The 14,255-nt window shown below is 39.1% G+C and overlaps 1 protein-coding gene across 1 annotated transcript; it reads left to right on the forward strand.

The window, feature by feature from the left end:
* Positions 1-831: 831 nt before the first annotated feature.
* LOC119545632 (protein BCL9 homolog) lies at positions 832-12,134 on the forward strand. The gene is made up of 6 exons (XM_037855435.1): positions 832-997; positions 1,060-1,395; positions 2,903-3,124; positions 7,329-9,356; positions 9,846-10,042; positions 10,096-12,134. The coding sequence occupies exons 1-6, from the start codon at positions 832-834 to the stop codon at positions 11,653-11,655; spliced, it is 4,509 nt and encodes a 1,502-aa protein (XP_037711363.1). The 3' UTR covers positions 11,656-12,134.
* Positions 12,135-14,255: the final 2,121 nt, after the last annotated feature.

The following is a 14,255-nucleotide window of genomic DNA, read 5'->3' on the forward strand; positions in this document are numbered from 1 at the left end:
GACTGGACTTGCTTTCACCCATACTGGTCTGTGTTGGTTGACAACGGATAACTAAAAAAAACAATTAAATAAAAATATGCAAACAAATTGTTTAATTAACAAAGGCTTACAATAAACATTGTTAAAGAAAAAAAACTATTTAGTTGAAAGAGCTCTGAATAATGGTAGACTATTGAAAATGTTTTTCTATTTGACTACTAGTACTAAACCTTTCCATAAATTTGCGGCCTTTAAAAATCTACCAGATTTAGTAATTCGGTGTGCTGTACTTTGTGGATTGGAGGTTTGGTATGTGCACATTGTCGTGGGCTGGTCACTCTCAAAGACAGTAATTTCTTATTTTTATATTTTAGTATTTCACTAGTTATGCAGATTAATTTCTTTTCTAAAGAACTTTTCCATTTATGTTAGTGATTATTTATGGCCCGTTTGCGAAATACAGAAATTTCTCGTCTCTTAACGTACAACTACTAATGACGAATAAGGTGTTCACAAGTGTTGACAGTACATACATATGTATACATAAAATTGTGAAACTGAGCAAGTTGAATACAAAAGAATTTAAAAGCATAATAATAGGTCATAGACCACTGCTAGCGCTCATAATGATCGCAACTGAGACATCAGGCTCTGTTTCGTGTAAAATTTGAGAGTTGAAAACTCACACATAAGTTTAATAGTGTGGTAGCGTTACACTGTCCAACTGCCAGAAACCCCAAACAGCCAAAACAATGGCTTTTATAAAGAACTCGAGCATTTAGGCACCGGGACGGTCTGAGAAAGTTCGCTTTGTAGGGAGTCACCCAATTGGTCCATGCAGGCTCGACTACAATGCTCTCGACAACAATGCCCCACAGTCCAGCCCAAACACAGTCACAGTCGCAACCGAACGCCGATGCTTCAACAAGTGCATCTGGAGTAGGGATCGGGAATGGGGTCGCGGGCACCAGCAGGAGCTCTCCGAAGACTACTAAAAACGAACCCACTCTGTCTCCGGGTAAGTCCTGTTTCCTACTTCCTACTTTCCCTTCACGAAGTACCAATTGGCTGTGCTTCCAGATCAAATTAAAGTGATGACAGACGAAGGAGCAGAGAAAAACGGACTTTCAAGTAGTGATAAAGGTGTCGCCACTTCGACTGGTGGCAGCGGAACCGGAGGAGGAGGAAATATTCCAGTCGAGGGACAATCCTCTTCTTTGACCTCTGCCGTTGGTACACCGACACTGAGGCAGAACTCCTCAAATAGCGTGAACTCGTGCCTGGTTGCCTCTCCAAACAATACCAGTGAACACTCGAATAGCAGCAGTGTGTCTGCTACAGTGGGGCTTAATCAAATGGTCGATAGTGACGAGCAGGCCAAGAAAACGAAAAGCAGTGTAAAGGACGAGGATGTCGGTAAGACTGCCTTGACATTTGCTCATGCTTACATACATTCGGACAGGCTCTGGCCTTCAGTTAAATTGTTTTCTGAAATTTTTTATATAAAGCTAAGAATACGTATAACATATAAGTTGAATTCGAGGTAAAAAAAATAATAATTTATCCATCATCCTATCTTTAATACACCGAGCATAACAAACTAAAACTATGATCGCTTTGCTTAATGGCTTTCCGTCCATAGTTAAAAAATCGTTTATTATATCCGCTACTTGTCAAGTATAAGTGCAAACTATATTCATCAGAAATATGTATAAACAAGGTAGATGGAAGCTTTTCCGACCCTATAATGTATTTATATAGTTGATCAGTATCACTAGACGAGCCCATCTAGCCACGTCCGTCTATCCGTCCGCTTCTACGCAAAATAGTCTTTTAGTTTTAAAGCTAACGGGATGAAACCTTTCCAAAAGTCATAATTCTATTGCAGGTAGTATATAAGTCGGAACGAGCCGGAGCTGACAACTATATCCTATATCTCCCATTGGAAAAATCAAAAAAAATATTTTAAAAACAAGAAAGGAAGTTGACTTCGGCAAGCCGAAGTTTGTATACCCTTGCAGTTATAATTATTAAATTTAAAAATACAAAAAAAGATATTCCCAATAGTATAAGATAATATGTCAAAAAACACCGAAGCTATAATGTGTTTCACATTATTTTCCCACCAATTTTCCGATCGTTCCTATGGCAGCTATATGATATAGTCGTCCGATTTTAATAAAATTAAATTCGAAATTTAAAACTAATTAAAAAATGTTATTTCCAAGCTTAGGAGGTTAAATGTTAAAAAACACCAAAGATATATTTAAAAAAAATTTTGTTTCTTATTATTCCTATGAGAGCTATAAGATTTAGTTGTCCGATCCGGCTGGTTCCGACTTATATACTACCTTCAAAAGAAAGAAGACTTTTGGGAAAGTTTCAGCCCGATTTAAAACTGAGAGACTAGTTGGCGTAGAAACGGACGGACAGACGGACATGGCTAGATCGAGTCGTCTAGTGATGCTGATCAAGAATATATATACTTTATGGGGTCGGAAACGTCTCCTTCACTGCGTTGCAAAGTTGTGACTGAAATCATAATACCCTCTGCAAGGGTATAAAAATCTAGATTTATCTATAACTACATTTTCAAAACGGCTTAAGATACAGACATCCGCTACACCTCCTTACAATTAAATTAAATTGGTACCATACAAACAATTTTGAGAGCCCTTTTGTAATCAGGTCAAGGCCAAAATCACAAAGGCAATTTTTATCAGCACGCAAAAAATTGTTAAAATCGGACGTAACAACCAGTAGATAAATGTACAAATGTTAATTAGATAGAAATTAAAACATTGATGTTTCTGTACCTGTAATTAAAGGTAACAGGTAACAGGTATCCCATAGTCCAGGCATTCGACTATAGCGGTTCTTCTTGTTCCGATTGTACACTACATTTTTGATCATATCTCAACAGAAAAAGGATCTAGTAAAGCGAAAGGCCTCGCTCCTGGAACCGGGTGTGGAACAGGGCCCACATCCGTTCTTTCCATTGGCATTGCTATTAAGGAAGAACCCTCCGACGTTTTGGGCAGCTTAGTAAATATGAAAAAAGAAGAAAGAGAAAACCACTCTCCAAATATGTCACCTGGCGGATTTGGTTCCATTGGTAATTCACAGGACAACTCCGCTACGTCAGGTAAGTCTAATTATGGAATAATGTTGCCCTCATTGATTTGAATAACAGTTAATAGCCATGTGAAGCCATGTGAAACGTCATTCTTCAGGATACAAATGATATCTTATTAAAATAGCGAGACACAATTTTAGGGTATTTTACATTTTATTGAACTTGTGAAATATATTGATTACAAAATTGTTAATAGAAAGATCTTGCTAAAGTAAAATGTCTCGTGATTACATATGTAGTAGAGATCAAATTCATACATCAGGTTTTAGTTTACAAGTATTTTAATTTTTTTAAAAAATAAACAAGAGAATTTTTGCGTTCTTAAATTTAAAAAAGGTCCATAAAACACCCACCCCTTGACAAATAAGTGCATTTTTTCAAAGGCATACATTTAAAAACATTGTTCTTATCTTAAGATATGAAAACAAGAGTAAAGTAGGTTACGATACTCGTAAATAAACTCGCAAAGGGCTGAACAAACAAAGAGTCTATTTACGGTGATACTTAGTTTAATTAGTTCTGAGTTTCGAATTTAATTTTATCAAAATCGGACGGCTATATCATATAGCTGCCATAGGAACGATCGGAAAATTGGTGGGAAAATAATTTGGAAGAAATTATAGCTTCGGTGTTTTTTGACATATTAACAACTACTCCTGGAAATATCATTCTTTTAATATTTTAGAATTTCGAATAAAATTTAAATAAGATCGGACGACTCTATCACATATGTAGCTGCCATAGAAACGATCTAATAATTAATGCCAAAATAATACATAGACCGTTATATTTCGTTTTCGGTAAACATGGACGTTAGTAAACTTAAATGGAACAATATCTTACAATTTTTATATTTAGTTTTAATACCCGTTACTCGAACAGTAAAAGGGTATACTAGATTCGTTGGAAAGTTGTAACTGGCAGAAGGAAGCGTTTCCGACCCCATAAAGTATATATTTTCTTGATCAGGATCACTAGCCGAGTCGATCTAGCCATGTCCAACCTATAAGAGCTACAATACTGGGATTAGGCATGCAGATTCCTGAGATTCCTGCGCAGCGCAAGTTTGTTTCAGCAGGGTGCCACGCCCACAAACCGCTCAAAACTGTGGCTTCTACACTTTTGATGCTAGAATAAAAATTTTAACTTAAATGTATTGTTCTCATAAATACCTATCGATTGACCCAAAAAAAAGTTTGGCACGCCCACAAGCACGCTCACAAATTTCAAAAAATCTTAAATATGAACGCGGATATCTCGTAAACTATTATAGATAGAGAATTGGGATTTTAGATTTAGATTCCGTAGCCTTGTACGCAGCGCAAGTTTGTTACGCGAATATGTCACGGCCACTCTAACGCCCACAAACCGCCCAAACCTGTGGCGCCCACAATTTTCATGCTAGATAAAAAATGTTATTTTTGGTTTGGTCCAATACCTATCGATTGATCCAAAAAAGAGTTGGCCACGCCCACTCCAACGCCCATAACGCTTAAACCTGTCTACCGGGTAGGTGGCGCATTTCAATCGCGCTTTGCTGCTTGCACTTCTCCATTTCCCTTTGGTCCCTTTAGCTGAGTAACGGGTATCTGATAGTCGAGGTACTCGTCTATAGCGTTCTTTCTTGTTAGTTTTCGAAAAATCGGAAAGCTCTGCACTTACAATGCTCCGACGGGAACGACCAGCAAGGGTATGAAAACTTCGGCGTGCCGAAGCTAACTTCTTTTCATGTTTTAAAATGGTCTGTGTCCACTGGATAGCAATTGTCCTAAACGGCTATCTCCTGTAAGAGAGCACTGAATCCAGCGCCAAACGATTTGTGTGGCACCCCTGATACAAAATTATTAATATTTGTAATCTAACTTTATGGTTTTTTTGTTTTGAAAGTATAGTTACTATAATAACTCATGCGTTCAAATAAAACAAGCCGAAGTTGATATACCATTGCAGCTTAAATCTGTATCATGCAATTAAATGTGGGCAAAAAGTAAGGTAAATTTGTTTGTAAGCTGAAAAATCTTTTTTTATTCTTTAAAATCAATTTCATCACCTTCAAAGTAATCCCCTCCCGATAAAAACACTTATGCCAACGTTATTTCATCGAAACGTGTAAAATAATCCCTTTCCGGTATAGCCATTTGCCCCTTCTTCGATTCAGCTTTTCCGCGGAGTAATCTTTTGAGTTTTGGGAAAAGCCAGAAGTCACACGGAGCCAAATTAGGCTTGGTTGTGGAACAATATGCGTTGAATTTTTTTTTAAAAATTCCTACCCCAGAATAGAAGGAAATATGACTAACAACAACAAACGGTTTATTAGGTTCGTCGAAAATCATGTAACAAGCGGAAGGAATTGTTTACGACCCTATACATTCAATGTATTGATCAGGATCAATAGCCGAGTCAATATAGATATGTTCGTCTTTCGCCCACATTTTTGAAGATTTTGTTTCAGTGTAATTTGAAATACATTTTATTGATCAATACCTAATGCTAATATTTTTACTAATTATCTTAGAAGTTGTGACTCTGTAAGTTAAAAAGGCTTAAGTATTATTCAGCATTATCGCTACCGTCGTGAGCCGCTCTAGTTGAAATGCCCTGGAGGCACTTGTCTTTGTCGTTCCTGCTTGTTTTCATATTATTTTCTCATTAATTTTTTGAAATGTTATAGAAATTCTTATTTATGGTGGATCCTAACGCCTGTCGAAAGTCTTTATTTTCGAACCATGTTTGCATGCACTTTGTAAGTTGCAGTGTTGCAGTTTGCAAGTTATGACAACAATTGCTTGCACTTTGCACATTAAATATTTGTTATATTGTTGTTTTTGTGCGGTTGAAATTTGGTGTTTGTAATATGCAATCGGAAAGATAACATAATGTTCCAAAAGAAAAATGTCAAAAATCAAGTTTTTGGTTATATTTGTTTTCACATTAGCAAATTACGTGAATTACTTGAAAAACTGTTTATCAAATAGTCGTTCAATTAAAAAACAATTTTATTCGAAATTTAGAAAGCGTATAAAAAAACGTACCCCAGAGTCTACGAGAGTATTATCAAAAATAACGAAGCTACAATTTTAAAACCCTTGCAGAGGGTATAATGGTTTCAGTTAGAAGTTTGCAACGCAGTGATGGAGACGTGTCCGACCCCGTAAAGTATTTATATATATATATTCTCTGACAGCATCACTAGACGAGTCGATCTTGCCATGTCCGTCTGTCCGTTTCTACGCAAACTTGTCTCAGTTTTAAAGCTATCGGGATGAAACCTTCCCAAAAGTCATATTTCAATTGCAGGTAGTATATAAGTCGGAACGAGCCGGATCTTACAACTATGTCCTATAAGTCATACATGATATATCAAAAAAATATTTTGAAAAATTAAAAAAAAATTATATCTTCGGTGTTTTTTGACATATTAACTTATATCATTCTTTTAATATTTCGAATAAAATTTATCATATAGCTGCCATAGGAACGATCGGATTTCGGTAAACACATACGGTAGTTAATTAAAATGGAACATAATCTTAATGTTTCTGCAATTAGTTTTTAGTTTTCGAATAGTAGGATATATGTACATACCAAACTTTATCAAAATCGGGCAGGTCATCACAAAGTTATAACCAATAATAATCAATATATTGCTTTTCCAGCGAGATTGCACACCACATTCAGCAAATTAGCTGTTTTCGCTGTACGGGACCACGTCGCTAGGGGGCAATGGGCTAGTTGGCTTTGTAGGCTAGGTGGGGCTATAGAAGAAGAAGATAGGTGGCGCTATAGGCTAGGGGTGCTAGTGAAAAAAAGCACAGTTGCTTTAAGCATATTTCCATCCCTCTCACGCTCCGTTTAGCTGAGTAACGGGTATATAATAGTCGAGGCGATGGCCTCTAGCGTTTTCTCTTGTTTTCTTATTATTTCTATGAGAGCTATAGGATATAGCTGTCCGATTCGGCTCGATCCGACTTATATAGTTTGACTAGTCTTATCAAGAATATATATAATTAAAGGGTTGGAAACGTTTCCTGCGTTGCAGAACCCTCTGCAAAGGTATTACAACTGAAATCATATTTATCAATATCATATATGAATCTATTTTGCACTGAACAACTCGACAATAAGATAAAGAAATGACAAAAGAAAAACAGATTTTAAACAGATTTATCTCTACGCATATTTTAAGAACATCTCTTCCTTTTAATTAATTTAGTAAAAATAGAAAGAAATTCAACCGATAGTATCCCGGAAAAGAAGCCTTCCTTGGCAATAAGCAATGACGAAATGGCCATAGAAGGCGTTAGCTGCAATCCGTTAAACTCTGATATTATCAGTGAATCTTTAAGTAACCCGCCCATTTCGAGCATATTAGCGATCGGCATGAACGCGTCCCAAGCCAGTGCTGGAACGGGAGTTGGAGCTGGAACTGGAGCTGGGGGTGGTAACCTTTTGTCGGGAAATGGCAATGTGCCATCCTCCGGCGGCAGTAATTGCTTAGATTACATGCAACAGCAGAATCACATATTTGTATTTTCAACGCAACTGGCTAACAAAGGAGCCGAATCGGTTTTGAGTGGTCAGTTCCAAACCATTATTGCGTATCACTGCACCCAGCCAGCGACGAAAAACTTTCTAGAAGACTTCTTTATGAAGAACCCTCTAAAGATGAACAAGTTGCAGCGCCACAGTGCCTTGGGCATGCCATGGATAGGCATGGGACCAGGAGGGCCAAATCCCCCGAATCCTCCTGTATCAAAGATAGCTCAACAGCAGCCGCATTCAAAGCCTGCCAGCCTCTTGAAAAACCAGTTCAATCAAAACGAAAACAGCAAACGTAGTTCGGTGAATGCGCCGAGCAACACTTTTGTCGACCAGGCCGATCCCTTGGCCAACGAGAATGAACTAATGTGCTGGGAGAGTGGACCCGGAAGCAGCGGTGCCAGTGGTGCTGCACAAAATTCGCGAAACAATATGGACAGTATAACTGCTTCCAGCGAGTCCCAGGCAATAAAGATACTGGAAGCAGCTGGTGTTGATTTGGGCCAGGGCTCCAAAGAAAGCGACCCAAATCTGCACGAAAATAACATTGTTTCACTGCAAGGTGTTAAGGTTCCAGACGAAAACCTTACACCACAACAGCGTCAGCACCGGGAAGAGCAGCTGGCGAAATTGAAGAAAATGAACCAGTTTCTATTTCCAGAAAATGAAAATTCAGTAGGAGCAATTGTGAGCTCACAGATGCCGAAAATGCCGGGTGACTTGATGATGGGTATGCCGGGTGGCGGTGGATCTATAATAAATCCGCAGTTGCGGCAAATGCAAATCCCTGGAAACGTGAAACCGGAGCTTTTGACGGGGACAAGCTCCGGGCTCCCAGAGGAGGTTATGCTTCCTGGCGATGTCATATCGGATATCAATGCTGTAATGGGTTGCAATAACAGTCAAAAGATCAGCTTGCAATGCGGATCTGGAGGAGGAGCCGGTCCTGTAACTGGAACTTCTGCAGGCTCGATAAACGTCAATATGCACTGCTCGAGCTCTGCCGCTTCAAATGGCAATATGATGGGAAGCTCAACGGATATGCTGGCTTCGTTTGGTAACACAAACTGCAATGTTAACGTCATCGGATCGGTACCGGATATGGCAAAGGAGCTTTCAGGTCAAGATGGCCTATCGCATCCACACCAAGGGGGAGTAGCTCAAATGGAGTGGTCGAAGATCCAGCAGCAATTCTTCGAGGAGCGCCTAAAGGGGGGGAAAGCCAGACAAGCGACCGGACCTGCCGCCCCACCTCAGCACACCCCTTCTGGAACAGGCAGCAATACGTCAAGTAGTCAAGTGCGTTCTCTGCAGGGACCTCCACCTCCATACCATTCCACCCAGCGATCTGCTTCAGTGCCAATAGCCACTCAATCGCCCAACCCGTCAAGTCCAAACAATCTGTCGCTGCCCTCACCGCGCACAGCTGGCGCAGCCATGGGTTTGCCAACCAACTCGCCTAGCATGGATGGCGCGACATCGTTATCAGGATCCGCTCCGCCGGCCGTTACGACGACGTCACAGGGAGGTTCATCGGGAGGGCTTTCCGTGAACAAAAACTGTTTCCAGTCGGACGCCCCATCGCCGTCAAATCAAAATCGGAATCGGAATAGTGGATCATCAGGAGTTCTCACTCATAATTTAAATAGTAACCCGAGTACTCCGCTGTCCCATCTCTCTCCCAAGGAAATGGAACCGTTCGGTTAGTAAATCAAAACTTTATACATTTGTGTTTTTTCTAATTTGTATTGTAAATGGAATTCGGTTTAGTAAATTAAGAGACATTTTCGGTTAACTCGAGAAGTTACTCCAGATATTCTCAGGTAAATAAAATCTGTGCCATATTTGAAAACGTTCGCTTTCGCTGTAAGATCAAAAATGTATAGCTACGTCATTTTCACTCCGGTCAATGTGCAAAATGGCCATTTACAGATCCGTCTCTTACTTTTTCTTAACGTTAACGTCCCAAAACGCACACTTTAATTTAGCTGTTCTTGTCCGACCAGACCATTATTTAATTGAAAGACTTGAACCGAAAGATCATCGGATTTATCAAAATTTGAAATTTACATAAATAATTGGTAATTTATTCTTAACCAATACGCATGTTGTATTGATACGAGCATAACGTATAAAAAACTCTATTGGTAAAAAAAGTATGTTCCCAAATAATAAATCTTATTACTTTCAGGTGATAACATGAAAAGTCGACGACCAAGCCCACAAGGTCAACGGTCGCCAGGAAATGGTCTTATAGAGGCAAATATAGAAGGTAGATTTGCTGCATCCAGTCCTGGTGTGATTTTTAATCCTCACCCACATATGCAAAACAATACAAATTCAGCATTAAATGCCTATAAAATAGGCACTCCGAATATGCAGATAGAGGTAAGAAGTTTGCTGGTATAAATTTCTCTTTCTAAATTTTTTTTCGGTTTCAGCGACAAGCTTCGGCCCAAGGAGGTCCTGTACAGTTTAGTAGACGTTCCGATAATATTCCGCTGAACCCCAACAGTGGTAATCGCCCTCCACAAAACAAACTGACGCAGAACTTCGACCCAATCTCTTCTCTGGCGCAAATGTCCCAACAATTAACGAGTTGCGTATCTAGTATGGGTAGTCCGGCCGGCACTGGTGGAATGACTATGATGGGCGGTCCGGGACCGACAGACATCAATATAGAGCACGCAATGATTTCGGGACTAGATGGACCAGGAATGGATGCTATTAATCAAAATAACTGCCATCCAATGAATGCCGTCATGAACTCCATGGGTCAGCGAATGATGAATCCAAAAATGTGCGTTCCAGGCGGTCCGAATAGTCTGCCTGGCTTCAACCCGAATTCTCCCAATGGTGTGTTAAGAGAGAGTCCCCTGGGGCCTGGTCCAGTTCCTGGGCCAGTGAACTCTCCAAACTTTCAAGGCGTTTTGCCACCTGGTGCAAGAATGATGGGTCGAATGCCCGTCAGCTTTGGCTCGAACTTCAATCCTAATATACAGGTAAAGGCAAGTACTCCAAACACCATACAGTACATGCCAGTAAGGCCCCAAAACGCTAACAACAACAATAACAATGGAGCTAGCAATGTTCGAATGCCACCTAGTCTAGAGTTCTTGCAGAGGTATGCTAACCCACAAATGGCTTCTGTAGGTAACGGTTCTCCGATCTGTCCTCCATCTGTCGGCGACGGTGGTCCGGGAATGCCCGGAATGATGGTGGGATCTGGATCTGGACCAATGCTAATGAACTCTCCCGGCGAGCAGCACCAGAACAAGATTCCAAACAACCCTGGAGCAGGCAACGGCATTAACTTTTTCCAGAATTGTAATCAAATGGCTATAATGGACGAAGAAGGAGGCTTAGCCGGCCATGACGTGGCAATGAATATTGGCCAACCGTCCATGATACGGGGCATGCGTCCGCATGGCATGCGACCACATGCAATGGCTCCGCGGATGCAGGCTTCAGTTAACAGGCAGATTCAGTTTCCACATGGTTCGGATGGTATGGACTGCGTCGGAGATCCCACTGCGTTTTTTAATAACGCTACGTGCAACAGCGCTGTACCGCCCATGTTTGCAGCAGCACAACAGTCTAACCAGCCTAAGCCCCAACACCTGAAGAACATGCCCACCGGAATGTGTCAAAATCAAACTGGATTGGGAGTTGGACCTGCAGTGTCACAAGGACAGATCCAGCTGCAGGGGCAAGGCCAAGGTCAAGGGCAGGGTCAGTCATTAATTGGGCCCAGCAATAATAATTTAATGTCTGCTGCCGGAAATGTTGGTCCAACGAATGGGGTCTCTGGCATCAATTTCGTCGGTCCCTCCTCCAATGATCTGAAGTATGCACAGCAATATCACAGTTTTCAGCAACAATTATACGCAACAAACACCAGAAGTCAGCAACAACAGCAGATGCACCAGCAGCAGCAGGGCAACATGATAACGATGCCGCCCAACTTATCACCAACTCCAGCGTTCTTTGTGAACAAATGAACACTAATAGTTCTGCAGCCCTCGCCATGTATTGTTTACTAGTCTCCAAGATAAGACATCAATCTCTAAATAAGATTTTTACTAAGCTTATTACCGTAGATGTTTTTGCAAAGGAGAAAATAAATATATGTAAATGCAAATAAGAACGTTTGAAATAAAATATTTCATTTTGCACCATTTAGACAAGTCACATATGAGTTAAATATAGCATCCCACTCGTTTAAGCAGATTTCGATACATATTTGAACATGATAGATAACCCTCTCTCGAATATGTACAAATTAATCAACCTTGAAATTTTAGTTATCTGCAGCTTTTTCTGTTATTAATTATTATGTACGCTGCTCTCTGTGTTAAATGCAATTAAGGAACTATACATATGTAAAACGCTATTAATATATATTACTCTCAACTTAATTGTAATCGATGTTAAGAGAACTGTAAATTCTTCCATTAAAAATATAATGAAAAAAGGTAAACTAATGTATGCATCGGTTTGGGTCCCATAAAAAATAAGAGGGAACGCTATAGTCGAGTGCCCTGACTATCATATACCAATTTAATTAATTATTTGTTCAATAAAATAATGGGTAGCTTTGTTTGAAAGAGTTTTGATGCCGCGCCACTACACTCATGCATAGAAACATATGCATGTACGTATATAATTGCCAGTCATGATGAACTTTTCCAAAAATGGTTGGCTCGGTTTTTGGCATAAACACCTAGCGGATGTCAAGGATACTCCTGACCGTGTAGGCCTTTTTATACCCTTGCAGAGGGTTTAATGACTTCAGTCAGAAGTTTGCAACGCAGTGAAGGAAACGTTTCCGACCCCATAAAGTAATATATTCTTGATCAGCATCACTAGACGAGTCGATCTAGCCATGCCCGTCTGTCCGTCTGTCCGTCCGTTTCTACGCAAACTAGTTTCTCAGTTTTAAAGCTATCGGGCTGAAACTTTCCCAAAAGTCTTATATCTTTTGCAGGTAGTATATAAGTCGGAACCAGCCGGATCGGACTACTATATCTTATAGCTCCCATAGAAATAATCGGAAAAAAAATTGTAAAAAAATATTTCTTTGGTGTTTTTTAAAATTTTTAAATTAGTTCTGAATTTTTATCAAAATCGGACGATCGTTAAATTGGTGGGAAAATAATAGGAAACAACTTAATTAAAAATTTTGGAAATTAAAGGAATAAAGGTTCTTATTGAGACATTCGACACGCTTCAATAGAATATGCCTTTGTGTGCGAGAATCTCAAGGACTTTGATAAAGCGGGCAGAATGAAAACATTTTAGGAAGTGTATTTATTTAGTCGAATGTACAATCATTTTTCCTCACAAAATTTGATATCAGAACTTTTGTATGTTGAAATAAGTATTTTGTTAAGATGAAATCTGAACATTCTCTATTATGTTAATTTTACTTTGATAAGAAAGATTATTGATTCGAGCTATCCAAAAATATGTTTCAGCAATTAGACATTGACCAAGGACATTGTTATACCCGTTACTTGTAGAGGAAAATAAATACTAGATTCGTCGGAAAGTGTGTAACGGGTAGAAGGAAGCATTCCGACCGTATAAAGTGCCCCTAGCTGAGTAACGGGTATTTGATAGTAGATGGCAACGACTACAGCGTTCTCTCTTGTGTTATTATCAAATCCTATCATATACTCATAAAAAAGTTTTTCGATATTTTTAGCCTTGTGTTATTATCAAATCCTATCAATATACTCATAAAAAAGTTTTTTTTTTTTAGACCTCTCTTCTGTTGTTATTTTATCCAATAGGAACGTTCATATGTGACAAATTTGTATACTCAATGCCGTTTTTACATGATAAATTATTTAGAAGAAAAGCAACCACAAAATTGTGTCTAAGGGCAAAGAAATCCACTTACCAAAACGATAAGAAATAGTGTCCCGAGCAAAAAAGTTAAACACTAAATTTAAAAAAGTTTTTAGCAACTTTTGAGTCAATTCAAATCTATTTCACAGTTACATAATTGGAGGACATTCTTGACATTCATATTTGCCCGAGCGAATACGAAAGCTATTTGAAGATTCCTCAAAAATCAAGATAGATCTTGGGAACACAAAAAAGTAAAGCCCACTATCTCAATATCCTTTGTTTCCCAAACGTCCCAAACAACTCCCTGGAATTAGGCATATCCATCTCCGTCGTTACGGGTATCTAATAGTCGGGAACATCAACTCTCGGTCTTGTTAAACAATTAATTTCTGATTTAAATATATTATATATATATATTTTAATATTTCCAAAGTGAAAACTGGAACAGGGCCGATAGACAAGGAAGCCAAAATGCCGCTCACCATAAGACCAATTTTCTTCTAAAGCGTAATTTAAAATCGTACAGCATTCCTTTAGTTTTGTACCATATTTTATTGTCTGTATTAAATAAGCAAATTGTAGTAATATTATTACAGTTGGCAAGAGGATTAAAGCACACGCATTATTAATAATCTCTCAATAACTCTATAGCACTACAAAGAATACAATTTACCCGCTACCAAACTGTTTTATCTTTCTTAGTAGCTGCTACAGTTAACTCTATAACTCCACAATGGCATAAAAG

Source organism: Drosophila subpulchrella, chromosome 4 (genome assembly GCF_014743375.2).
Source record: "Drosophila subpulchrella strain 33 F10 #4 breed RU33 chromosome 4, RU_Dsub_v1.1 Primary Assembly, whole genome shotgun sequence".
Taxonomy (NCBI): domain Eukaryota; kingdom Metazoa; phylum Arthropoda; class Insecta; order Diptera; family Drosophilidae; genus Drosophila; species Drosophila subpulchrella.